This window comes from Haliotis rubra, unplaced genomic scaffold, assembly GCF_003918875.1.
Source record: "Haliotis rubra isolate DU_JTF1 unplaced genomic scaffold, ASM391887v1 Scf490, whole genome shotgun sequence".
In the NCBI taxonomy this organism is placed as follows: Eukaryota; Metazoa; Mollusca; class Gastropoda; order Lepetellida; family Haliotidae; genus Haliotis; species Haliotis rubra.
The window spans coordinates 64,019-89,486 of record NW_025767180.1 but is presented as its reverse complement, the minus strand read 5'-3'; the positions used below and the strand labels follow the sequence as shown (position 1 = coordinate 89,486).

At 39.6% G+C, this 25,468-nt stretch overlaps 1 protein-coding gene across 2 annotated transcripts in view; it reads right to left on the bottom strand.

Annotated features, from left to right (window-relative positions):
- Nucleotides 1–18,837, bottom strand: part of LOC124291396 (failed axon connections homolog) — a 97,198-nt gene extending 78,361 nt beyond the window's left edge. Inside the window, exons 1-6 of one of the 2 annotated variants that reach the window (XM_046728381.1) lie at nucleotides 18,645–18,829; nucleotides 17,714–17,849; nucleotides 16,799–16,995; nucleotides 15,633–15,832; nucleotides 12,936–13,052; nucleotides 11,271–12,473 (exon numbers count right to left, since the gene is read on the bottom strand). In XM_046728381.1, the coding sequence (XP_046584337.1) occupies nucleotides 12,367–12,473; nucleotides 12,936–13,052; nucleotides 15,633–15,832; nucleotides 16,799–16,995; nucleotides 17,714–17,849; nucleotides 18,645–18,760 (873 nt within the window). In that variant the 5' untranslated portion in view covers nucleotides 18,761–18,829 and the 3' untranslated portion in view covers nucleotides 11,271–12,366. Of the gene's footprint in view, nucleotides 1–11,270; nucleotides 12,474–12,935; nucleotides 13,053–15,632; nucleotides 15,833–16,798; nucleotides 16,996–17,713; nucleotides 17,850–18,644 lie in introns of those variants that run through there. The other variant, XM_046728382.1, reaches the window with a different exon arrangement.
- Between the last annotated feature and the right edge of the window lie 6,631 nt (nucleotides 18,838–25,468).

Here is a 25,468-nt window from a genome sequence, read left to right as displayed (position 1 = left end):
CATAAAACGGAACCTTCATATATTGTTACATCCAGCGATGCTATGTACATTTATGACTGACCGCCACGGGTAGCTGTATTATAAATTAATTGGAGGCCACTGCTCACACTATGCTCAGACTCTTTAACAATTCGACTTTCTACAATGCCTGAATCTTTAAACATATCATGCTGCCGCTTTGGTATCCCTCTTCCTTCTTACGAAAACGTCATCACTTGTTCCAGTCATTTGGATTGTGAAACAGAAAAAAATGTATGAAATAAAACCAACTATTATCCTTGAAAGGTATACGCCAAAAGTATACAACTCGTGGATAATAAATTTAAGTGTTGTGTATTGTAATATTGTCAGGTAATGCTATATTTTATCTTGCAGATTTAGAGGCATTATTGAAATTAATATTATTGCCATATAAATACCTTTATCATGGATATAGATGTTATAGATATGTGCCCAGCAAAGCTAACTAAATGTTGGGATTCTACACTGTTAGCAACTCATATATATTGTCTTTCCGATGTGTACATGTGCCGCAAGTCGAGGTAAAACATGTTGGCAGTCTTTGTCAAGCTGGCGTGTGCTTTTACTGGAATATACACAGTATGACAACGTCTGTGATCCAGTTTGAAACTTTCATGAATATTCACGAGCAAATGGCAGCGATGATACAAATATACTTTCAACTTCCTCTGTTCTCTTTAGTTTTCAGGACGCACGACACCACAGTCACACAGTCCACATATACAGTTGTTTAAAAAAATCTAACTGTCGATTAGGAAATTATTCATTAGTTTAATAGATAATACTTATGATGCAGACTGGTGAAGATACGGGTTAGAAGTGTCTTCAGCAACCCAGAGGCAATTGACGGGATCAGGTGGTTAGGCTTAACTGACACCTTGTTCATCGTATACCAATTGCATAGATCGATTCTCATGCTGTTGATCACTGGATTGTCCAGACTGGATTAGTTAAAGATTGCCGCCATATAGCTGAAATGTTGCTGAGTGCGGCGTTAAACACCAAACAAACAAACAAAGGAACGTTTGTTGCATGTTTACAACAACAAAGGACACGTGTGTATCCAGTGTTTTGTTATGTTTTAATATACTCATCAGTCTACACAAAGATTGCCGCCATATAGCTGTAATATTGCTGAGTGCGGCGTTAAACACCAAACAAACAAACAAAGGAACGTTTGTTGCATGTTTACAACAACAAAGGACACGTGTGTATCCAGTGTTTTGTTATGTTTTAATATACTCATCAGTCTACACAAAGATTGCCGCCATATAGCTGAAATGTTGCTGAGTGCGGCGTTAAACACCAAACAAACAAACAAAGGAACGTTTGTTGCATGTTTACAACAACAAAGGACACGTGTGTATCCAGTGTTTTGTTATGTTTTAATATACTCATCAGTCTACACAAAGATTGCCGCCATATAGCTGTAATATTGCTGAGTGCGGCGTTAAACACCAAACAAACAAACAAAGGAACGTTTGTTGCATGTTTACAACAACAAAGGACACGTGTGTATCCAGTGTTTTGTTATGTTTTAATATACTCATCAGTCCACACATGCTGGTTGTTCCAGGGACGAAGAAGTTTCTGATGGGTGACAAGCCCTGTGAGACGGATTGCGCGGTGTTTGGTCAGCTGTCACAGTTCTACTGGCAGTTCTTCGGCACCGGACACGAGAACATCATGAAAGGTAACCATCGATTTCGGCTGGTCGGATCCCTAATTATGAATTCCTCTGTATCTTCACCGTTCCGGTGCTCTTTTGTTTCAGGGGCGGTGGGGTAGCCTAGTGGTTAAAGCGTTCGCAGTAGAGGATCTGGGTTCGTTTCCCAGAGTACAATGTGTGAAGCCCATTTCTGGCGTGCCCGGCGTGATATTGCTGGAATATTGCTAAAAGCGGCGTAAAACCAATCCAAATCACTCCCTCTTTTGTTTCACCGAAGTGGTGAACGTCTAAGACAAGTCCGGATACAACAGGAAAAACAAATGAATTCATGCATGTCGTGCATGACTTCAACAATGTGCGTAACTGTGAAGTATGTCTTCAAGATTTGTGGCACAAACATAGGTAGATGAAGGTATACGTGTCTTCTGATATAGTGGCAGTGAACATTGAAATGCTTTAGCATTTGATTATGTGACTTTACAGAAGGACTAATTTCCGAACCTCTTTGTCAAGATAAACGAAGATATCTTGAACAAAGAAAATCTTATTATATTCAGCAACACCAAAAGTTATGTTTTAATAAGTTTTGACTCTTTTAAAGAATAGTTTAATGACAGAGGAAAACTCTTGACTGAAATAAGGATCATTAGCCTTCAAGGTAAAGGCGTGTTGGTCTCTGAAACATGATGTAAACAACAAACTGAAAACCAAAACAGTCGTGTCACATCTATGAAAATTTGTTTTGAATTATAAGTTGCCATCCAACATAACTGAATGTGTTTCATTGTTCATCTTCTGAAAACCCAAACATCAGTACACTTACAGTCTTTACAATGAGGAGTAGCGTAACCCTTGGAACCGACGAGGTGTCCAGTTCTTTAGTTCATTTCATGAAATCCGTGTGACAAGATATTATTTACGTGATGATCAAAGCTTACCTAAGTATTGAGATAATGATCACTATGAAAGATTCTGAAAGATGATTTGAACCATTATATACTAGGCACATATAGAAACTGTGCATACAAAAATGTAAAATCTAAATTTATCAAACCTGTGTAGACACATAAGGATTTAAACTCAGAGATTAGTGACCTGTATCCAACATGCATGCACGTGCCACGTTCCATGACGTCAGTGGGTTCGTCCTTGAGACGTGAAATACGTTGTTGCACGTGCATTCCGGGAAAGAGAAACAGAGCAAATGAATGCCACTCAATACTGTCACTTTGGAAAGCTCAAGCCCTGCCCTTGCGATCGTTCCAAAATTAAACGGCTATTGAAAAGCATAGCATGCCAAGGCTCACGTCTGCACAACGTCATGAGGCCATTTGGATGGTCCGTGGGGGAATGGTTCAACGACAAGTGGCTGCACATTTCCACTGCCACCGGAACACCATTTCTGCACTGGTGAGACGCTACCAGAACACAAATGACGTTATCGATCGGCCATGTTCTGGACGTCCACGTGCAACAACGCCAAGACAGGACAGATGGATAAGGGTGACCCATCTTCGCCACAGGTTTCAGACTGCAGTTATGACTGTCCGAACCATCCCAGGACTTCGCCGTATCCACCCCAACACAGTTCGACAACGTTTACGTCATCACGGGATCAGACCACGACGTCCCGCCATACGGCCTATCCTGACACAACGTCATCGACAAGCTCGCCGAATGTGGTGCCGAAATCATGTCCGCAGACCCTTGTTTTGGTGGAGAAATGTTGTTTTTACAGATGAGTCCAGGTTCAACATTTCCCATAGTGATGGACGTCAACGTGCCTATAGACGCGTGGGAGAACGTTATGCACAGGCCTGTGTCTTGGAGAGGAATCGCTTTGGTGGTGGTTCCGTGATGATTTGAGGTGGATTAACAGCCTGTGACAATTCCTTTTCTGCAACGTCATGGCCCTGGGTTAACATTCCAACAGGACAATGCCCGCCCTCATACGGCAAGGGTTGCTATGGATTTCTTGCAACACCACAACGTTGACTTACTGCCTTGGCCTGCAAATTCACCGGATCTCTCCCCGATAGAGCATGTTTGGGACGAGATGGATCGACGTCTACGCCGTCTTCCTCATCCGCCAGATAACGTCCTTGACCTTGCAACACAACTTGAGAGAATCAGGCGTGACATCCCACAAGCCTTACTTGCACGTTTGATAGGCTCTATGCGTCGTCGATGCACTGCTGTTCTCAATGCCGATGTTGGACATACCCGTTATTGAGCTTGTGACATGGTCGTTTGACCCCTGTCCCGATTGTGGACTCGTGACGCCATTGTGATTGACTTTTCAATTGAAATTCTCCCGACTTGTTATGGTCTCATGATCCCCCCATTAAAGTTTATATGTACCTTTGAAATTGTTATCGTACTTATCAACTGGGATAATATTTTGACAATGCACAGTTTCTTTATGTGGCTAGTATATATGATATAGTGTACAGATCATTTGCTTACATTTGCAAATCTGTCACCTCGTAGGAAAACACGAATGCACCAATATGTAATATAACGTTGCACACTAGGTGTACTATTGCAGTTTTCTTTTTTGAAATTTGCATTATATCTGTATTGTTCAAATAAATATTAATCCAAGTATACAGAAAGTTCATGTTGAAACCCAAGAGGAAACAAATATATTAATTATATGAAAAAGTAGTTTATATATAATATATATTTAACCTTACATTTATCTAGGCTCCCAATTTGTATTTAAAAGTTAAAAAACAACAAAACAACCAAACTTATTCGAATGAGTGCTATTTGTTTTCTTGTCTGCTATTGATAAGCTTACGTTTTCTTTTTGTTTTGATTTACTAGACAAATACCAGAACTTGGCAGCCTACTGTGAACGCATGAAGGGAACATTCTGGCTTGACTGGGACCACTGCATCACACACGGCGGTACACGGTGGGCAACCAAATAGTTACTGCAGATTCACGTGATTGTTGGCATAATACTTATATAACAACTTTTGTATCATTTGTGTACGGCCTGTGAAAAGTGTGCCCGACCAAATGTGTTGTTTGTAATCTTCAAAAATAACAACCCAGGAAACGTCATTGGCTTTTTTTATTATTGGATATTTATATAGCGCACATATCCACGCACTAGTGCATGCTCAGGGCGCTGGTATTTTCCCTTCGATCATTGGATGTCAATTTCAACGGCAGATCTTCTTATCAACCTCAACTCCCGGGGACCATACAATTCTTGCTGCCACAAGGCGCACCGAGATATTACGGCTTTCGCATCCTTACGAGGTACTTATTCACAGCTGGGTGGACTTGGACACATAGTCACAGTTCTTTGTCCAAGTTTACTGCACGTTGCTGTACCCGCAACTAGGTGTTTGCACGTATTCATTTGGCCACCAACCGTCCATATACCAACGGATTCGTGGGTTCTTTTAAGTGCACAGTGTTGTGTACTGTACACCAGGGGTTGTGACAACACTGAAAGAGTCTGCACACAAAGTTGACTCCAAGGTTATTACACCCGGTCACAGGTGGGCTCGATCCCGGCACCTCATGCCCGCTGGATCACTCGCCTGGCGCCTTAGCCAGCTCGCCCACCACGCTTCATGGAGTTCACTGTTCTGATCAATCAGAATTACATTTTGTTGTAAATCACAGCCTGAGTGTGGTGCCAGTGATGTCACGGAAACAAGAATGACTTACTAGATTTCGCATGGCTAACGAACTACGACCAACAACTGTGCCCTTGAAACATGTATTGACTCAAAGACTCTAATATTCAAATAAAATGTGTCATTTTTCACATTATTCCTGTTGGTCATCCACTTTGCTGTTGAACGCGACACGCATTAATACTCTAGGTAAGAAAGATCACATGGTAAATTTAAGTTATTTACATTTAAAATAATTCTAAGCGGTTTAATCACATTTGAGTTTTGTCAGGTATATGAGGTAAGCTGCTGCGAATGTTACAAATTACTGATGACGAGAGAAGGTTGGTTGGTTGTTGTTTAACAACGCATGCAGCAATATTCCAGCTATATGGCGGCAGTCTGTACACAATCGAGTCTGAGCCAGACAATCCAGCGGTCAACATCATGCGCATCGTTCTCCGCATTATGCTACGATGACATGTGTCAACCAAGTCAGCGAGTCTAACCACCAAATCCCGTTAGTCACCCCTTACGACAAGAATGGGTTGCTGAAGACCAGTTCTAACCCGGATCTTCACGAGTTAGTTACTCCACTGAGTGAAAACACGCTTCGATTAGTTTAAGAATGACATTATATTCCATAATTTGAACACTCGTTTGCTACACATGGATGTATCGAGCATAAACGACGGTGGCTACTCCGGAACGACCTGACTTTATCCTGTTGTTAACGCTTTGAAAAGGAGAGATAATCTGTCGGGACACCCCAAAATGCATTGCCACACTTGTTTAGCTGTCTGGTATCGTTATGCGGTTTATTTGACTCACTGCTGATGAGGCAGTTAGTATAAAAATGTCAGGCTTATGCAAATCGTTTTCGATGGTTTTTGAATCACCATTCGCTCTCTCACGATTCTGATACAATAATCTGATAGCATGCAGGTGTCCGGAGTTGACGGATTCTAAACGAAACACGGGTAAAAAAAAAATGGGTAAAGCGAAAAAATCATAGGAAGTAGAGTTTATGTACTGATATGAGCAAAAATAAATTACTTACATAATGAGATTAATTTTCTAAACCTTCATAGGTAAAAGCCTCAATGATCACGTCCGTCGCTAAATATCTCCGATCATAATCTGTAACCGGAAACAGTCCATGCCTTTGAAATATTGTTTCAGAACAACACAAGTACCTTCCTTCTTAACTGGTATCCACCGTCGGACAACACTGACAGTCTCTAGATATGCAGCAATGCACAGTCACAGAGGAAAAACGGCTTCGTTGATAAAAGTCATACGCAGTAAGATCTTAAACTGTTGCCAAAGGAGACCCGTATGTGAAAAGCCATCGTTGATAAAAGTATTTCCAGCACATGAACGAATTGTCCAATGGTCCCTTGTCAAATTGCAGCTGCCGGAGTTGGAGGTGCATGGGCGCATGCTGAACAAACTAATGTCTGTCATTTTGGATCATGTTCAACATAGATGCTTGTCTTTGACGTCTGTAGTACGCTTTGCAGAATAGGCGGGTAAAGGCCTGTTTGAAAGGTTTATAGGTTCCCACATATATGAATACGTTCCACAGGCTATTACTAAGCCATGAGAGAATTGCGAATCTGAACATATTCACGTTTTCAAGACCATATATTATCTCCAAGAGAATGGCCACTGCCGCTGGGATATAAGACATGCAGAATACAGCAGCACTAAGAAGAACCATTAGTGGAAATGTATTGATATTCGAGTTTGACACCGACTGTTCTCCTTGTTGAGCGATTCGGTTATGGGCGCGTCTGATATTTCTATATACCGGCACAGAAAAAACTACCACAGCACCAAACGGTATGAAAACAAAACAACCGGCTATATTCGTGACCAAAACAGATCTTTGATCGATAAATGGGAGCCAGATAATATCTTTGAAGGGGAACTTCGCTTCCGCGGATATCAATATCAACAGACGAGACATGTTGAGTATCAAAGAGAGAATAACTAATAGAAGATAATTTCGTTTAACGGCAATTCTTGGATACTTCATTGGAAACCGGATGGCAATGTAGCGATCTACTACAACCATACACATATTTAAGACGTTCTGACAGACTATGAACGCAATCATACACGCAACTACTGCGATATGGCTTTCCGGATATGGGAAATAGTCCAGAAATGCTGATGGTGTTGCAGTCAGAAGGAATAATCCACCCGTGGCGAAATCCCAGCTGGCCATGAATGCAATCATCCAGAGAGTTGGCAAATGTAGTTCCCTTGATTTGAAAATGACACCGACGACCACTCCATTTGACATCATGACCAAAACCGATATAATGAGGTATGACGCTCCAAAATATATGTTCTCTCCTGACAACGAGTCATTGCTAGAAGAATTTACGTTCATGGTTGAAGTTCAGATATCAAATGTTTTCATCAGAAACGCCGTTGTCGCAATGAAACCTGAGTCGTGTCCCGGCAGATATACCCATAGCCTAATGAGATCATATGGATAATTTGTATTACACTATCATAAGATCAGGTGTTGACAAGAACTGCTTGAATTTACACTGCTAGATAATGGATAACGACTGTGATTACAGACACCAAGACAGTGTGTGAAACGAGGGTATGACTGATCATGGTAGCTCACATGGTGATAACGAGACACATGTATAATATGTAATGCCCATTTAGGTGGCATCTTCGAAACATGTAGACTTCATCGAAACTGGCTTACAGAGAAAGTGGTGTGTATGTGTTTTGTGTTTTAGTAAGGTGTAATATGAACTTAACGAACATCTTTGAACATAAACTTTATCCTTTTATGGTCGTGATACATGAATGAAGACGAACCATATTTTCAAAAAGACACCTTAACCGCCATGTAGGTGAGTCGTTTTCAAAATAGGCCAAGATTTGATTCTCATTAAATTACAGAACGAAATAATTGAAAAATTATTTTTTTATTCTTGAAATGACATCATATGCTATTGCTCTTTCTAAATATTACAGAACTGACCTTTAATTCCAATTATTTTATATCAATGTTTCTTCGAATAACCAAATTTACATTTCTTTCCCGTAACAATGCCTAGATAATATAACATATTATAAAACATGATATTTCTAACAATATTGTATAACAGACATGAAGATCAGCTTAGATTTCAAGTATATCCACATAAATGTTTGACGTTGCATTGATTGTGTTTCGCATAGAACTATGCTTCCATTTTGGATTGTTTAGCAAAACGTCACCCAATATACTTTAGTACATCGAGGTTAAAGATATGCTTGTTACAGGAAAGACCAAAATCGTTACAATAGAAATACTGTACCTCTGTAATCTAACAAATGCTTTTAGTTGAATACACATACAATAGAATGTAATATGTATGTAATGATTAAAGCTACACGGGGTAAGATATTGTAAAACATTGAATATATTTAATAACAGTGACAGATCTATTCTTTCCCGTAATAATTATCATTCTTTAGTGTAACCGTTTGAGGAAAAAAAGTCACATATCAATCTGTTTTCACATAATAATTGTTCTTTGCTGTAACAAAAACGTTCTTTCCTGCAACAGGTTTTAGCTTTACAGGAAAGAATGTCACGGGAAAGAAAAAACATCAACACAAATTAAAAAGTTTTAAATGTTCCAACATTCATGCAATCGTAAAAACAAAATGTTGTGATATTGTACATATAAATGCTTAAGTAGTTTTACAGGAAAGATGGTCCAAATCAACTTCTTTAAAGTCAGTTCCTACAGATATCACAACGTAAAACATCTGGAACATGTGCAATCCAGGGAACATAGGAAATACCAAAGAGAATTCGTAGCAACAGAGATGTAAAACGAACAACATCCTGTGTGAGGGACAATGAAAACCGCTCATTTTTTGCCGTTTCAAGTACTGTAATAACAACATCTAAACACATATGTCCATCATTAAACATGGATATACAAAGATAATGCCTTAATTTCCTTCCGAAGCTGAAAAATTGCAATAGAATTTGACGAAATAGTTATATTATTAAGCAGGGACAAGAATTCGTGCATCTATTGAAAAGGACTCAGGTAATAGCGGAATCAACAGTAAATATTGCTCTGAAGCATGGTGTGACACATTAAAGGTTGACGTGACGTCATAGCGGAGAGTTGTACAGATACAAACTTTAGTGTTTGTGGATTACTAGCGTTTGCCAGACACCAGACAATGGCCCCGATCGAAAACGTTTAATGCTCGCTCAGTGGTAATACACATATTCGATCATATCAATATGAGGAGGTGGTAAGTTTAAATAGTCTCTGCAGCAGCAGTCTCTTTGAAACCAAAGGCTGAGGATCTACATGTATAAAGAGTATTTTAATGTGTTTTTGTAAAATATATGTAACGTTAGTGTTGGAGAGTATATGTAAGAGTATGTGAACTTCGCCAGTCGCCAGTCTCAGAGTCTAAAGAAACTGTTCAAACAGACGATTCTAAAATGGGCTGGATGGAGAGCCAGTTAACATATCAGACGTCCGTTGTTATAACCAAAGCACAAAGCAGCACGTCTAGCTTAATTTTAAGCTCGTCCATGGATCTTCAGAGAAGTGTCCTCCGGTCATCAGTTTATTTCTTGTGTTCATGATTGATGGCCAAGCTCGTGTTTGGCGCCGCACAAACACTGCATATGTATCAGACCAGACTAAGGTTTCCTTGCAACAAGATCGATGCTCATGATGTTGATCACTGGATTGCCTGATCCAAACTCCATTATTTACAGCTGGAATATTGCGGAGTTAAACAACAATCAATCTTGTTGACTAAGCAGCAAAAGAAACGTCAGTTTGGACATTTCCTTCGCAGAAACGGATAACTGTAAACCCATTTAATGTTTTGATTGTATATTTGTGACAACATCTCCAACTTTACCTGAGCAACGACATTCCTTCCCAAACTCAGAATGGAACCCAGGAAATGGTCTCAAAAACGCAACCTGACCTCGGAGATGGTACGGTGTTCTCCATGTTTTTCATGCACCTCATGCTGCACGTGCTGTTCGCAAGGACCAGCCCTATAAAATACACCCCCAAACCTGGTTGAAACATTCACATTACAACGTCAGCAAGATGCCGCGACTCACGACAGCTCAGAGGAACCAGGCGCTAGGAAGACTTGAAGCTGGCCACACTGCACAAGCCGTTGCCAATCACTTCCAGGACAACGTTCGGACCATCTACAGGCTGCAGCAAAGTTTCCGGGCCACAATGGATCGCCCCCGTACTGGCAGACCAAGAGTGACCACAAGACGACAAGACCGCCATGTTGTGCGACAGTATGTACAGAATCCCTTCATGCAGGCATCCGAAACAGCACGCCAGACAGTGGGAACACACGGAAGACCAATCAGTACTGATACAGTACGCCGACGTCTTAACAGCGGGAACCTCCATTGCCGTAGACCTTACCGTGGACCTATCCTCACCCCTCGTCATCGGCGTAAACGTCTACAGTTTGCCCTACAACACCAAAACTGGCGATACAAGCAATGGAGACTGAATTATGTCAAACCAAGGCCGAACACAGCCGATTTATTGCGCTAGGCCTATCTCAGATTGTGGTTCCAGGTGCCAATGGGCTTCATCAATCGATTGGTGCATTCCATGCATAGACGCTGTGCTGCAGTTATTGCCGCTCGTGGTGGTCACACTAGATACTGAAGTCAAGAGTCTGAATGGACTGCAAATGTTCACGTAATGTCTTGGAATTGAGGAATTCATTGATGTGTCAGGATATTGTACACAAAAAATGTTTTTGATCCGCTTGTTATGTCCATTTCTGTAATGATTTGATTACAGTGCCTATCTCATTTTGAATTCGTACTGACGTTTTTTTTGCTGCTGAGTATATTTGGCTTGTGATGACTATCTAGTGATGTGAGGACACCTTTGTGATAGTGCAAAGTTTATTTAAAACCATTTGGCAACAATGAAATACACAGTGTTCTAATAATCATTTGAGGCATTTACATAAATATGTTTGCTTTAGCATCGACACTGCAGAACACATACAGCAACAGTCGCTGAAAAGATGGTACTCCGTTGTCTCAAAAACACGTGTTGAAAACCAAAGCATCATATCATGCATCAGGGATACATACAATGTATATTACAGAAATAATTCGACTGTATGAGTGGATGAGTTGGCATGGCTTATCACAGCTTTCAAATAATAACATTTCACTGTGATCGTGGATTCGAGTTCGCTTTGATACCGTTTCTAGATTGACGGTAAAGTTTCTAAAACGTGACTTTGGACCTTTCCTCATATTACCCTGACACAGTGTTACTGCTGAAATACTGCTTTCTATCGGGATTAAACAATTATCATTCGCTCACAAATATCCACGGAATTATCGCCATAATGAATTATTCCAGCGAACGAATGTTAATATGGATATTTAATCTAAAAGCAAAACAGCTTGTGACACGAAACAAGACAATGCATGCAGTTACAGAATGCAATTAATATGGTTCCCTCTGGTAACCATAATGTTTGGTACATACCAAATCACATCATTTAGTTTAATAAAACAGCCTGAACTTCTCATGAAGTCAATATTACCCTGACACAGTGTTACTGCTGATATACTGCTTTCTTTCGGGGTTAAACAATTATCCTTCACTCACAAATATCAACGGAATTATTGCCATGATGAATTATTCCAGCGAACGAATGTTAATATGGATATTTAATCTAAAAGCAAAACAGCTTGTGACACAAAACAAGACAATGCATGCAGTTACAGAATGCAATTAATATGGTTCACTCTGGTAACCATTATGTTTGGTACATACCAAAACACATCATTTAGTTTAATAAAACAGCTTGAACTTCTCATGAAGTCATATCTGTACCAACGATTATTTCGTGATGTCTCGAGCTGATAATCATCATCATTGACACCTGGAGCTATATTTGAATATATATTATGGCAACACAGCAAGTAAACTGGAGGTCCCCGGATGAGAACAGAAAGGGAAGTTACTACTTGGTTGCCTCCCTTGTTAGACCGTGTGTGTGGCACTCGTCCCAGTCCGGCCAATATGTGTCCTTCATACGTTCACAATAGGCAGCCAGGTTTGGGTATTTGTCTGCAGGAAAAAGGTTACTTGAAATGTGTGAGAACATTCAGGAGGTTAAATTGACAACTTCAATTGAATAGAAAATGCCACATCTAAACATTCTTGGTCGTGGATTAATTTATGTAATGTAAAATAGAGGTATACATATGGTCCTTAATACATATTGATATGACCACATCAAGTTACATTTAGTCAGTGTTAACCCCAACTCGACTTACAATGACATTTATGTTAGAATCCTAAAGCTTGATGTGGTTTACTTAATCCATACAACACTTCTGTCAGCGGCGATGTTATGACCAAAAAGGTAGAACTGAACATGTTTGTCAACCGTATTCCACTTTATGCGATTGTTATGGTGGAATTGAAACAAAATACAATGATACATGCATTGCCAGAAATGCAGGAAGAAACGTTTAAACAGAGCATATTGCTATGAACTAAAGGGCACCCAAATCTACAGGTACTTGCCTTTTATGAGGGTTTCGTGTCGAGTGCCAAAGAATTGAAAGTAGAACAGTGACAGATGACCGAAGACCGCGCAGTCCTCCTCACATGGCTTGTCCCCCATCAGGAACTTCTTGGTCCCTGGAACAACCAGCATGCGTGGATAGATGGGTATATTGAAACCAAGAAAGGCAGAATATAAGGTCGAAAATACGTTGTGACATGTCTGAAAGCTGATTAATAATTCTTCCGATCAATGAAGCAAAGCTGCGTAAACTCGACGTGAAATGAAGAAATGCATATGGTTCAGTTAACTAGCGTTTTACTTCAGTATAAAGGCAAAAACTTATCACTGTTTTCTTTCCATATTATGTAACGTGATCCTGTTTCTAACTGAATATAGCAAATGATGGATTTGATCTGGATTAGTCGTAATAGCTATGGACATTAGTATTGAAGATTTGGTGCCCCAGATATTTGTGATTATGTTATCTTGTGACATTTTCATATAATGTCACTGGCCAAACAACTGTTGTCACATCCTTTTGTTGAATTAAACTGAAAAATTAGAATATATTTGTATTTTGTAAATTGTAATATCATTGCTTGTAAGTAAGCGTGGACTGAAATGGTGAACTGGTGAAAAGTACAACCATCTACAAATACACTGACATCGACGTTGAGGACGATCTCTTCGGTGTTGAGTCTTAAATGTTCATATATATATACAAGATGTCTGAACTGTAATCACAGAAAGATTGTCAGCACAATATGTGAAATTTCCACATGTTGAGTTGAAATATGTTGCTGACCACTACTTGTTAACATGAGGATTTTCAAGTGTTCAGGTGCAATTGATCGTAACCATAAGCCCATGACGTGTGGTGGCGCGTGGTCCTGTGCGCAGAGCTCAGGTCACGATTCAGTTGAAGTTCAGCAACGTCGAGCTCGAACAATCCTTGGATGGGTGACCTTGTTTGGCAGCCTGACTCCTGAGAGTTTCTAGGACTCCAGTCCTGCCCCACAACGAAGCACATGTGATACATGTGGTCTCACCTTAGGCAAGTGAGTTTGTTCAAATTGCCTCTGTTCACCCAGCAGAAAATGGGTACCCGGTTGGATAAAGTCATGTGACTATAACCTTCTAGCGCCTAACAGGCAGCTTGGGTTATCCGGGGTAATAAGAATAAGATTCTGATTAAGCGCCGCGAGCAATCACTTGGTGTTTGGAAACGTGCGCTATAGAAGATGACTTATTATTATTATGACAGCGCCACCCTTGGCTGACGGTGTCTCCCTGAACAGCAAGGGCTGGTCCTCCATTCTTCTGCAAGTAGTGTGTGAACACCAGTATGTTATCACTGACTGTAATGTAGGCTGGCCAGGTTAAGTCCACAGTGAAAGGGGTTTTTTTGGCTGCTCAGAACAAGGAGGGGCAAACAAATTGTTCCCAGACAAGCAAGTACCAATGTCAGTCGTGATTTTGGTTGATGTAGTGTATATATGTAGACAAATATGCATGGCGGGTGCAAATGGTGAACTTTGCGAGGGAAGCTGTTTTGTGTGCAAAGAAATAGTGATGCAGATGTCATAATCTTTGGAAAATAATTTTAAATATGTGCAGGCATGATCTTGTGCAGTTACAATTGCTTTGGTGATTTTCTAGTATCATGGATATACAAAGCTTTTCACCTGACCAAATTACTCTAAGGACATTTATACTTATAAGTAATTATACTTCTCTAGACCCCCTAAGGTGTATCAAATATATTTTTACTTATGTCGATTTACACCAGGAGAATATTTACTCACGTAAGTAAATGCGTTCACTCTCGGACCATACCAGAATACGTAGGGAGTTCTAACTTCTTACATGTTATCTCTAAACGCTTCATTGGGAAAGACTTCTCATTATCAAACACTCCCTAGGGAACATTTGTATGCACCTGAGTGAGTGAGTGAGTTAAAATTTATGGTGAAATCGGCAATATTTCAGCCATATCATGTCCAAAAACAAGTTATAATTTCATAATAAATAAAGTCAAATTATAAAACACTGTCACAGGGATAGTAAAACAACTAGACTATCACAGATTTCAATTTGAAACTAGTAATTAAATCTAAAAAGATATAACTACAGATGACAATACAATATAAAAAACAGGCTATAGATTGCCAACAACCTAAGGTAGATCACCATACAAAGGACCATGCGGACTGAAAGTACATTTGCTTCCTGCATGGACCAAATCTGATTTACACCATCCCTTTTTGGGGTCAGTAACTTTTGACAATCTAGACATAAAATAAAATAATATATATATGCTGCGATTAAAAATAGTAGTAAGTTTAAATTTACTTTAATTGTTTTGGGACTTAAGTACTTTTTCGGGAGGATAATAATTTTACAGTACTTTAACCCCTTCGATGATACAGCCAATAATAATAATAGTTTATTTAAACTACCAATCATAAAAGGTTTAACTATTTACACAACTTTTATCAAAATTTATCTAATAACTCTATTTCTTTTAAAAATGCAATAACTAAATGATGATTCAAACTAACAGATCCTTCAATGTTTTAACATTCAAATAATTATCCCTTGTGATGGAAAAATCAACACAGTCAAGCAGGACATAATGCACCTGAAATAGGCGTAAATGATATATATATAATATATTTATAATGCAAGCTAATTATACCAAACCATCTGCATACCTATGAAGTCTGACAGGGATTGTAGATCCTTCTTAAACATCTCGGTTACCTCCTCTTCTGTGTGTCGACCTAAACCTTGACTCCAGGTTTGTTGATTCAAGGATCGAGTAAGCATCCAAGTCGTAAATCTCCCTAATTTGGATGACTTCAGTATCAAAGATTTGTCGTTGTCAAATCGCCATCGGATGAGGATCAGAAACCTGAAACCATAGTGTTATTCGTGTTCTGTGATAGTCATTGTGAAAAAGTATAACAGACAAATGTAGTAGTAAATACGCTCAGACAACGTACTGATAGACGTACTGAGCGGTGAAATGAGGTTATGGGTATTAAAATCTCGGTAAATATATTTATATAAAAAAAACCCGTATATACACGTGTGCGTGTTTGCACGCGCGCGTCTGTGTGGTGGTATATTAGTCCTGTTTTGATACCTTTCATATAAACACCTTACTCAGACACTGTATAATGGTTTGTCGAAGTTGTTTAACGCCGCACTCAGCAACATTCCAGCTATATGGCGGCGGTCTGTATATCATCGAGGTTAGACCAGACAATCCAGTGATCAACAGGAGGAGCATCAATCTACACAATTGGGTTGACATGTGTCAACCAAGTCAGCGAGCCTGACCACCCGATCCCGTTAGTCGCCTTTTACGACAAGCACGTGTTACTGAAGACCAATTTTAACCCGGATCTTCCAGGGTCCACTATATACTGAGGCCGTACAGGCTGTCTTTGTGTTATTTGTTTTACTGCCGAGCACCATTCAAGATGTAGGGAAGCATTATAGTGTGATCTTCGTTCTTTTCTTACAACTACCAGATCCTAGTTTGAAATTGTAAGATGTTAAGTTGAAAGATAAAAATTCCATAGCTGAACATCAACCTTTTGTCATCAAAAGGCCGCCGAGCCATCATATGTATACCAAATCTCGAGTGTACCCTGGATGTTCGGCAAGTACGCTATCTGTACGCTATCTGGGCGTTTGTCAAAAGTTACACATAATGTGATGCCCGATCGCAGGACTATGATCGTCGTATATTTGCACCATTTCGTTTTAGCATAACTGTTGCTAGGGTCGTCAAATGTATGATGGCTTGCAAAGTGTTAGCTTCGTGGGCCTTGTGGTTTCATTTACAGAATAAGACTAAATGTTTTCTCACCAGAACGTGTGTTCGTCCACCATGACCTGCATCGCATGAGCTAATGCTTTGTCGGAAGGACTGAGATCCTTGTTGAAATCCACTCCAAACTTCTGGTTGACGTATTGAATACACAGCGATGTGTCCGCCACCTCCAGTCCATTGTATGTTAAAAAGGGAAGTTTGCCCTTTGATGAAAACGCCAAAGCATGGACATTCTGTGTGAAGGATTGCAGAGCAAGTTTGAAATATTCAGGTATGGAATATTTTGCATTAAGTAATTGACTACTTTTAGTACGTCAGACTTGGATAGTGAGGAAATTTGAAACATACGTCGAAAGTAACGCCAAGCTTGGATTCTATGGAAACCTAAAAGAAACGAATGAATACAGAGATGGCACAGATTGCAAGAGTATGAAACCATTCTTACAGATCATCTATCATAATCCGATATTTTAATATCCTTAAATACGTGAACATGTGTATAATTGTATAATTTTCATCTTAGTTCCTGGCACAAGAATGGCAATATTCAGACATGTTTGCTCTTTGACTTAAAAGCTATGTGGCCTCCAACATTTAACTACTGCCTTCGCAGATGGCACTTTGGTGTTTGTATGAGACAGTGCAATTGTCGCTCACTGCACCACCACATGCAATTTCTATTTGTGAAAGGGGACGAAAGACTGTCGACCAATTCTCTCTGTTCCTTAAGCGGACGATTAATTTAAAGTAATAACTATAGGAGAAAATGCATATCTTTTGAAAATGACACGAACAATATCCAGAATCGGTTTCAGAATACAACACAGAATACCAAGATGGGCATTGAGTTCTTACATTCCTTTATGGTGACAAATTATGATATATGTCGTGGAATAACTAGAATATTGCTAACAGCGACATGAAACAACCCGCACTGGCTCTCTCACCTACCTGGTAGGGTATCTTGGCCATCCGGAGATAGGTTTCCAGTTTTATAACGAATGGCGACAAGCTGGGGCCATAAACACCTCTACCGATCTGATGAAGCATCACTGTATCACGTGGATAATTCTTTGCCTTTGGTCCTCTGCACAATAACATAGTAGATCAATGCACTGCATTTGGTTGGATTTTCAATAACTTTTCAAATATCATTGATATAAACATTCATTTTTAACAAAATATATAGTAGATGAACAAAGTCAAATTGATTGGTAAACCAGATTCTATTAAGATGTTTATTGCGACGTCAACCGTACATATCTGTGTGATCTATGCAATAGACATCTGGCTACATTATTGCTCGCCAGGGGCAAAAACGCCCACATGTAGGTCAAGGCAAGTTCAGACACGGAGGTATATAAACACAGTTACCATAGCTTAAGAACATGATGCCTTAAACTTTGGCTGACACAAGCAATGATATCTATCTTTGATCGTTGCAAAGTCTGATGCGTACTTTTGAGCATTTGTTATAAAACAATTACTTGCTCATCACATACATCATGTATTTGTTTCTTTTTGTAAACTGTAGAATAAGCGATTAATTCCAGGGGAGTATTTTTTCTAGTAACTGCACACACAACCAGAAAATCAAACATTCATTCATAGTTAGTTCCTTTACTGAAAAGGCATTAATAATGACAGTAACAGCTAAAACTCCCTAAAACTGTACACAAACGGATGCTTATTCTACAGGTTTTCCCGAACAGAAAAAGCATTCATAACGTCACGACCTGTCGGAACTCCATGGCTTTTCATAGGCTTACGAATGTCGTACAAACATTTTGTGGATCGAGACCCTGGATAGCTTAGTGGGAGGTTCACTAGTTGCATTGCCATCTAAGCTCTGTTGCCAAGCCTTTCACACACGACAGCTTACCTGTTAAACAGTTTCCTGAGGGCGAAGACTGACAACACAGCCGCGACACCTCCGACAGCATATAACATTTTCTGTGATGTGTCCATGGCGTTTAATTCCTTCATGAAAGTCTCCATTGCTGGTGATCTGTTAGCTGAATGTGCAAGTCACTCTGCACTGCGCTGTCAGTTTGTGCAGGTAAATAACACACACCGCGATAACGGACAATTCTAGGTCAGGTTGAAAAGGGGAACAAGTGTTGAGTAAAGCGATACTGGATTTATCGGTTGACAACAACAAATCTAAATCAGTAGTATGGAATGTGCAGTCACAAAACTGGTAGCGGAGATTGGGAGATATATTGTGAGATTATTATTATTGATAACTTCCATACAGAAACGTCGTAAACCATATGCATACATGTAAATCCTCTAAATATATATAAGTACTCTGTCCACAATTAACATTGTCCCAGTTGTCAAGAGCTGGCAAAATGTGACGGAACGTTCATCGTTTCATTTTACAGCTTACCGAGGGTTGCATCTGATGTGCCAGTCACATATACCTGTTTGTCAAGACAGCTTTAACGCCATGACTAAGAGTCCCCCAAACAAAAAAGGAACCCCCAAAATATCGTTTTAATATGAAAAAAACCAAATGAGTTTCTATTACTTAACCGATGGGACCCGTGAAGATCCGGGTTAGAATTGGTCTTCAGTAACCCATGCGTGTCGTAATTTGCGACTAACGGAATCGGATGGTCATGCGTCATTTTATCCCAATAGCGAAGATTGATGCTCATGCTATTGATCATTGGAATATCTGGTCCAGACGCGATTACGTACAGACCGCCGCCATATACAGCTAGAATATTTCTGAGCACGGCCAAAACAAACAACCAGCCAACCAACTTGACCGCAGACTAGTCAGATCGGTTAGTGGTTAGTGATAACAGCCAGTACGTGTAAATACCACCCATGAAGATAACGGATAGTTCTAGGTCATGTTAAAAAAGGAATAAGTGTCCACGAAACAATACAGTAATCTTAGCACACATTCAGATTCAGTTGTTGGGAGTGTTCAGCGAGAAAGCTAGCATCTGTGATTTTGATGATGTGTTGAAGCTAGTGCCTTAAAGGGTCAGTATTGAGCTTTCTGTACCGAGATACCGAGCTTGTTAATTATTTTCCTGCAGCTTTATTCCAGGATGGGCATACATGTTCAGTTACAGAGTAGTTACCCACAACAATCTACTTATCAGGATACTGTAGACATATTAGGGTTTGGGTTGCCTAATGGTTAAAGTAGGAAGAGGGTTTGGGTAGCCTAATGGTTAAAGTAGGAAGAGGGTTTGGGTAGCCTAATGGTTAAAGTAGGAAGAGGGTTTGGGTAGCCTAATGGTTAAAGTAGTGGAGGGTTTGGGTAGCCTAATGGTTACAGTAGGAAGAGAGTGAGTTTAGTTTTACGCCGCACTCAGCAATATTCCAGCTATATAGGAAGAGAACATAACGTGAATGCACCAATATGTGATATAACGTTCCACATAGGTGCATTGTGGTATTTTTCTCTTTTGAAATTTGCATCATTTCCCTAGTGTTCAAAGACCGCCTCCGTGGTGTAGTGGTTAGAGCGTCCGCCCGCAGAGCGAAAGGTCGCGGGTTCGATCCCCGACCGCGTCATACCAAAAGACATTAAAATATGGTACTTGTTGGTCCCTGCCTGGCGCTCGGCATTAATGGGTACAACAAGGACTGGTCGGCTCGGAGTCAGTATAATGTGTCTGAGTGGGGTATTCATGCTTCACTGCGGCATGGTATCTCAGTGGGCTAGCACTATAAAACCAGCTTAAGTCTGGGCTAGTACAAGCAGCCGCCATATGAGCGAAATATTGTCAAGCACGACGTTAAACCTAATTTCACCTCACCCCTATTGTTCAAATAAACATCGTTCGAATCCCAACATGGGAACAATGTGTGAAGCCCATTTCTGTCGTAATATGCTGGAATATTGCTAAACGCGGCGTAACACTAAACTCACTCACTCACTAAAAATAGTCAGAAATAATGGCGTGGAATAATTATATCACGGACAAAACAACATGTGATACATTGCTGGTACGATTTCAATGAAATAGAATGGATAGTAAATCCCAGGCAATCTTGGGTCGACCACAATAAACAGTTCATGTCACAGTTAAGCGAATAGTGTGGCTGTTTTGCGGTTCATAGTTTAGTTTGAGGCCGTCAGGATGATGGGGCAAAAAATCGATTAACATGGACCCATGAGGTAAGGGAACCATTAGGCAATCTATAATCTTGAGCCAACTAAACACTCGCAAAAACAACTGGTAAATCAGTGATTTTTGACTTGGCGGATTGTGTGTCATCGTTGCTCAGAGCTTTGGGAATCGATTAAAAAACATTGGTACTCTCTCACAAATGATACCCTAGAACATTATACCAAAGTATGCCCCGACGAATAAAAGCTGTTATCAAGTCCAGGGGTGGAAATACTCCTTATTAACATGGTGATAGAATTCTGTAAACTGTACATCGCTGATGTTTATTATAACTGCCAAAATATGTACCTGCTTGCCAGTAATAAAACCTGGTTAACGAATGTAACAGACTTTTGTTATGCAGCTGTATGGCCATGGCTCAAATGACCATTGTACGAGCCTTTGATTGATTTCCAGAGATACAATGTTTCAGAAAACCATCGGCAGTTGTGTTTATGCGAATGCTGTTATGAATGTTCATAAGTTTTCATTCAACGTATTTTTTGTAAAATGTAATAATGTAGAAGTATTCTCAGGGTAGCGATTAAGCGCTAGTACGGTTGGTTTATATTTCGGATATAACGACGGAGAAAACATTCATTTTAACGTGATGCAGTCAATGAGCTGTCTTTGTCGTTGGTGTGTTTGACCATATGTTTATAATTGTATTTAGAGACATTAAAAGAAGGCACATTGCCAAAGAGGTACCAGAATCTGTCACATTAGAAAGAAGGGAAGGAGAAAAGGTCATAATCAGGATCAAAATCACGATTAAAACCAAAGGTGATAGAATCTCTGGATTCTTAAACGAGGACGTGCGACCATCAGCTCTTGGTCACTCACGTATGTTTTCTTGGGTCCCACTGCAATTCCGAGGCATGATGGGAACGGATCCCTCCATCTAAGGTGAAGGTCGTAGGGACAGAGAAGATGGAAGATGGGGTGGTCATAGAGGTTGCAAGAGGAGGGGGAGGTGAGGCACAAGTAGATAGAACCTTGGATCGACAAAGATCGTGTGGGATTAGAAGATGTAGGTCACCTTCGAGGTGAAAGTCATAATGAGGAACAGTGCCATCACAGACGTTTCTAACTTCGGAATGAAGGCTATGTTCCAATAGTAGCCTACATACAGTGAGTAAGTGAGTGAGTGAGTATGGTTTGGCGCCGCTTTTAGCAATATTCCAGCAATAATACGGCAGGGGGACACCAGAAATGGGCTTCACACATTGTACCGATGTAGGGACTCGAACCAGGGTCGTCGGTGTGGCCTTTAACCACAAGGCTACCCCCACCACCCCTTAGCCTACATAAAACATTATAGAACTGCATAGTCACGCTTTATTGTCTCAGTGTTCCCTGTTGCTCACAATCAGGAATCATATGAAAAACAAACGGATCTACTCACAAACGAAAATTACATTTAAAGAGAATTTATTCTCACACTGTCCACATTATAGACCTGTTGTACAATTTGTGCATATGGTTTATCAGAGCTTTCAACAATATCCGATATCAGTTAGCAACACAATTATGTAGGCCACGATGTGATCGTGGGTTGAACTCTAAGATTAACTGATCATGTTTCATGGGTGGCTCGTGTCACATAGCATAGAACGGTGTATTATTAACATATAATCATGTCTAACGGATCTTACTTCCACCAAAGTCAAAGTGTAATAGCCAAAGTGCTGACGAGACGAAGCACCGAAAACTGAAATGAATGAAGCGATAGAATGATTATCTTACAAACAAATAACATTTTCAAATGAAATCGAAACTGAACGAAATACAGTCATTAAAATTGATACATGATGTATACAACTTGTGACTACAAAACAAATCATGAGTTTGTGTTAGGGTAAACCAAGGTGTCAATGCTAAGGGCAACTGTACCAGTTATATCAGTTTAGCGTATGAGCCATTTGGTTGTCATAAGCTATGTTTGAAATATGTGTTAGGCCAAAATATTTCCTTTTGAAACTTTACTTTGAAAAGAAAATTGAACCGTTTTCGTAATTGTTCACATGCCTTTGATACATTACAAGTAACACTTGTGATTGTTTAAAGAAAATATTAACAGCCAGTATATGCTTGTTATTAGATGGAAGATGAAGCCTTCTTTATGAAACACTATCAACTACGGGCAGCTACAGTTACGTGTCTGCATGTGTATGACGCCTGATTTCAGTAAGACAGAGCGAGGCATATCATTTGAGCTTCTTTAATCATGGCGGACGACCTACATCGTGACGTAGTTCACATGTGTCACCAAAGGGGCTAACTCGCATAACCTTGACTACATACCACGTAACAGCTACTATTTGTTTCATATTGTATACTTTTTATTTATTTGAAGACACATCAAGACTAAAAATTGTAGTTAAAGTAGCAATATCACGTCGTGATCACCAGTCTTCATACATTTTACCATGTCGAGACTAAATATGAGTATCTGTTAGAGTTCTAATTTAAAGATATAATTAGAATTTAAAACTATTCATTACTAATGATTTGTACTCAAGTATACACCAAAATGACACTGATAGAATGTATACATACATGAATTAAAAACTCCTATGTACCTATAAAGTCGGACAGGGACCGAACACCCTTCTTCAGCATCTCAGTTACCTCCCCTTCTGTATATCTGTCTAAACTTAAAGTATCGTCCAAAACACCACATGACAATTTTCCCGAATTTATATATATGTTCACCAGCAAGGATATGTTGTATCATATTGCCATCGGTTGAGGACAAGGATACTGAAACGGCTGTGTCATTCATTCTCAGATGCATATTACGTTTCCTCATAAAATATAATTGAAATTGGACTGAAGATAAACCTAGTTAAACCCATATGACTGAAAATGGGCAAAACGACAAAAATCATAGTATGTAAAGTTTTTATTATGAACGTAAACAAAACGAAATTACTTTAAGTTACATAATGCAATTAATTTGCTAAACCCTCCAAGCTAAGGTAAAAGTCTCAATGAGCACGTTCTTCGCTAAATATTTCAGATGATATAATCTGTAATCGGAAACATAATCGGTCATAAAAGTAAAGAAAGTTCAATATTCAACAAGTTGTCTTGAAGAACATTTTCACATTTCACATTTCACATCACGTTTGTTTCTGAACTTACAAATGGAAAAAACAATTCCATTTTATTCTCCCACGGGGCGCGCTTTCAGTAGCTGCAGTAAGGAACGCAGTAAGATCTGAAACTGTCGCCAAAGGAGACTGGTATGTGAAAAGCCATCGTTGATAACATTATTTCAACACATAAACTAATTGTCCAAATGGTTCTTTGTCAAATTGTAGCTGCCCAAAGTGGAGGTGCATAGGTGGATTCTGAACGTCTGTCATTTTGATCATGTTTAACACAGATGCTTGTTTTTGACGTCTGTAGTGTGCTTTGCAGAAATACATTTTCAGAGCCAATTTGTGAGCTTATGAACGCACTTGTACATCAACATTTGGGGTTCCCCTCTTCGGAATCTTTCCATTCTTATAAGATCTTTTTCTTAGAAGCTGGCTTCCTTCTGTGTGTCAAGTTTGGACTTGCTGCCCATTTCTCAGTTGACCCGTCCGGCTTTAATTATATTTTGGAAACCTGAATAATTACATGTGTTTTATGGTTCATCTTCTGAAAACCCAAACATCAGTACACTTAAAAGCTTCAAAATGTGGAGTACCCTTACCCTTGGAACCGACGGGGTGTACAGTTCTTTAGTTTATTTCAAGAAATCAGTGTGACAAAATTTCATTTATGTGATGCTCAAACACCTAATAATTGACATAATGATCACTATGAAAGATTCTGAAATATGATTTGAACCATTATATATGATATAGCATGCAGACCATTTGCTTACATTTGCTCATTTGCCACCTCTTTTGAAATTGCATCATTTCTATATTATTCAAATAAACATCGTTTGCCCGTCACGCCGAAGACCCGGGTTCGATTCCTCACATGGGTACAATATGTGAAGCCCATTTCTGGTGTCCCCCGCCGTGATATTGCTGGAATATTGCTCAAAGTAGCGTAAAACTAAACTCACTGAAATAAACATAATCCTAGTATACCGAAAGGAAATGTGGAAACCCGTGCTGAACCAAAAATATGTTTATTATATGAAATAGAATTGTTTATATATGTTCAACAATACATATATTTAGGCACCTAATTCAATGTCCTGCTTTTTCGTGTATAAACGTTAAACAAAATAAACAAACAAACAAAAGACTATCCGAATCAGTGCTATAATCTTTCTTGTTTATTATTGATGAGCCTACGTTTGCTTTTTGTTTTCATTTACTAGACAAATACCAGGACTTGGTTGCCTTCTGTGAACGCATGAAGGGAACATTCTGGCTTGACTGGGACCACTGCATCACACACGGCGATACACAGAGGGCAACCAAATACTTACTGCAGATTCCCGTGATTGTTGGCATAATACTTATATAACAAGTTTTGTAACATTCGAGTACGGCCTGTGAAAAGTGTGCCCGACGAATCGTGTTGTCTGTAATCTTCAAAAATGACAACCCAGGAA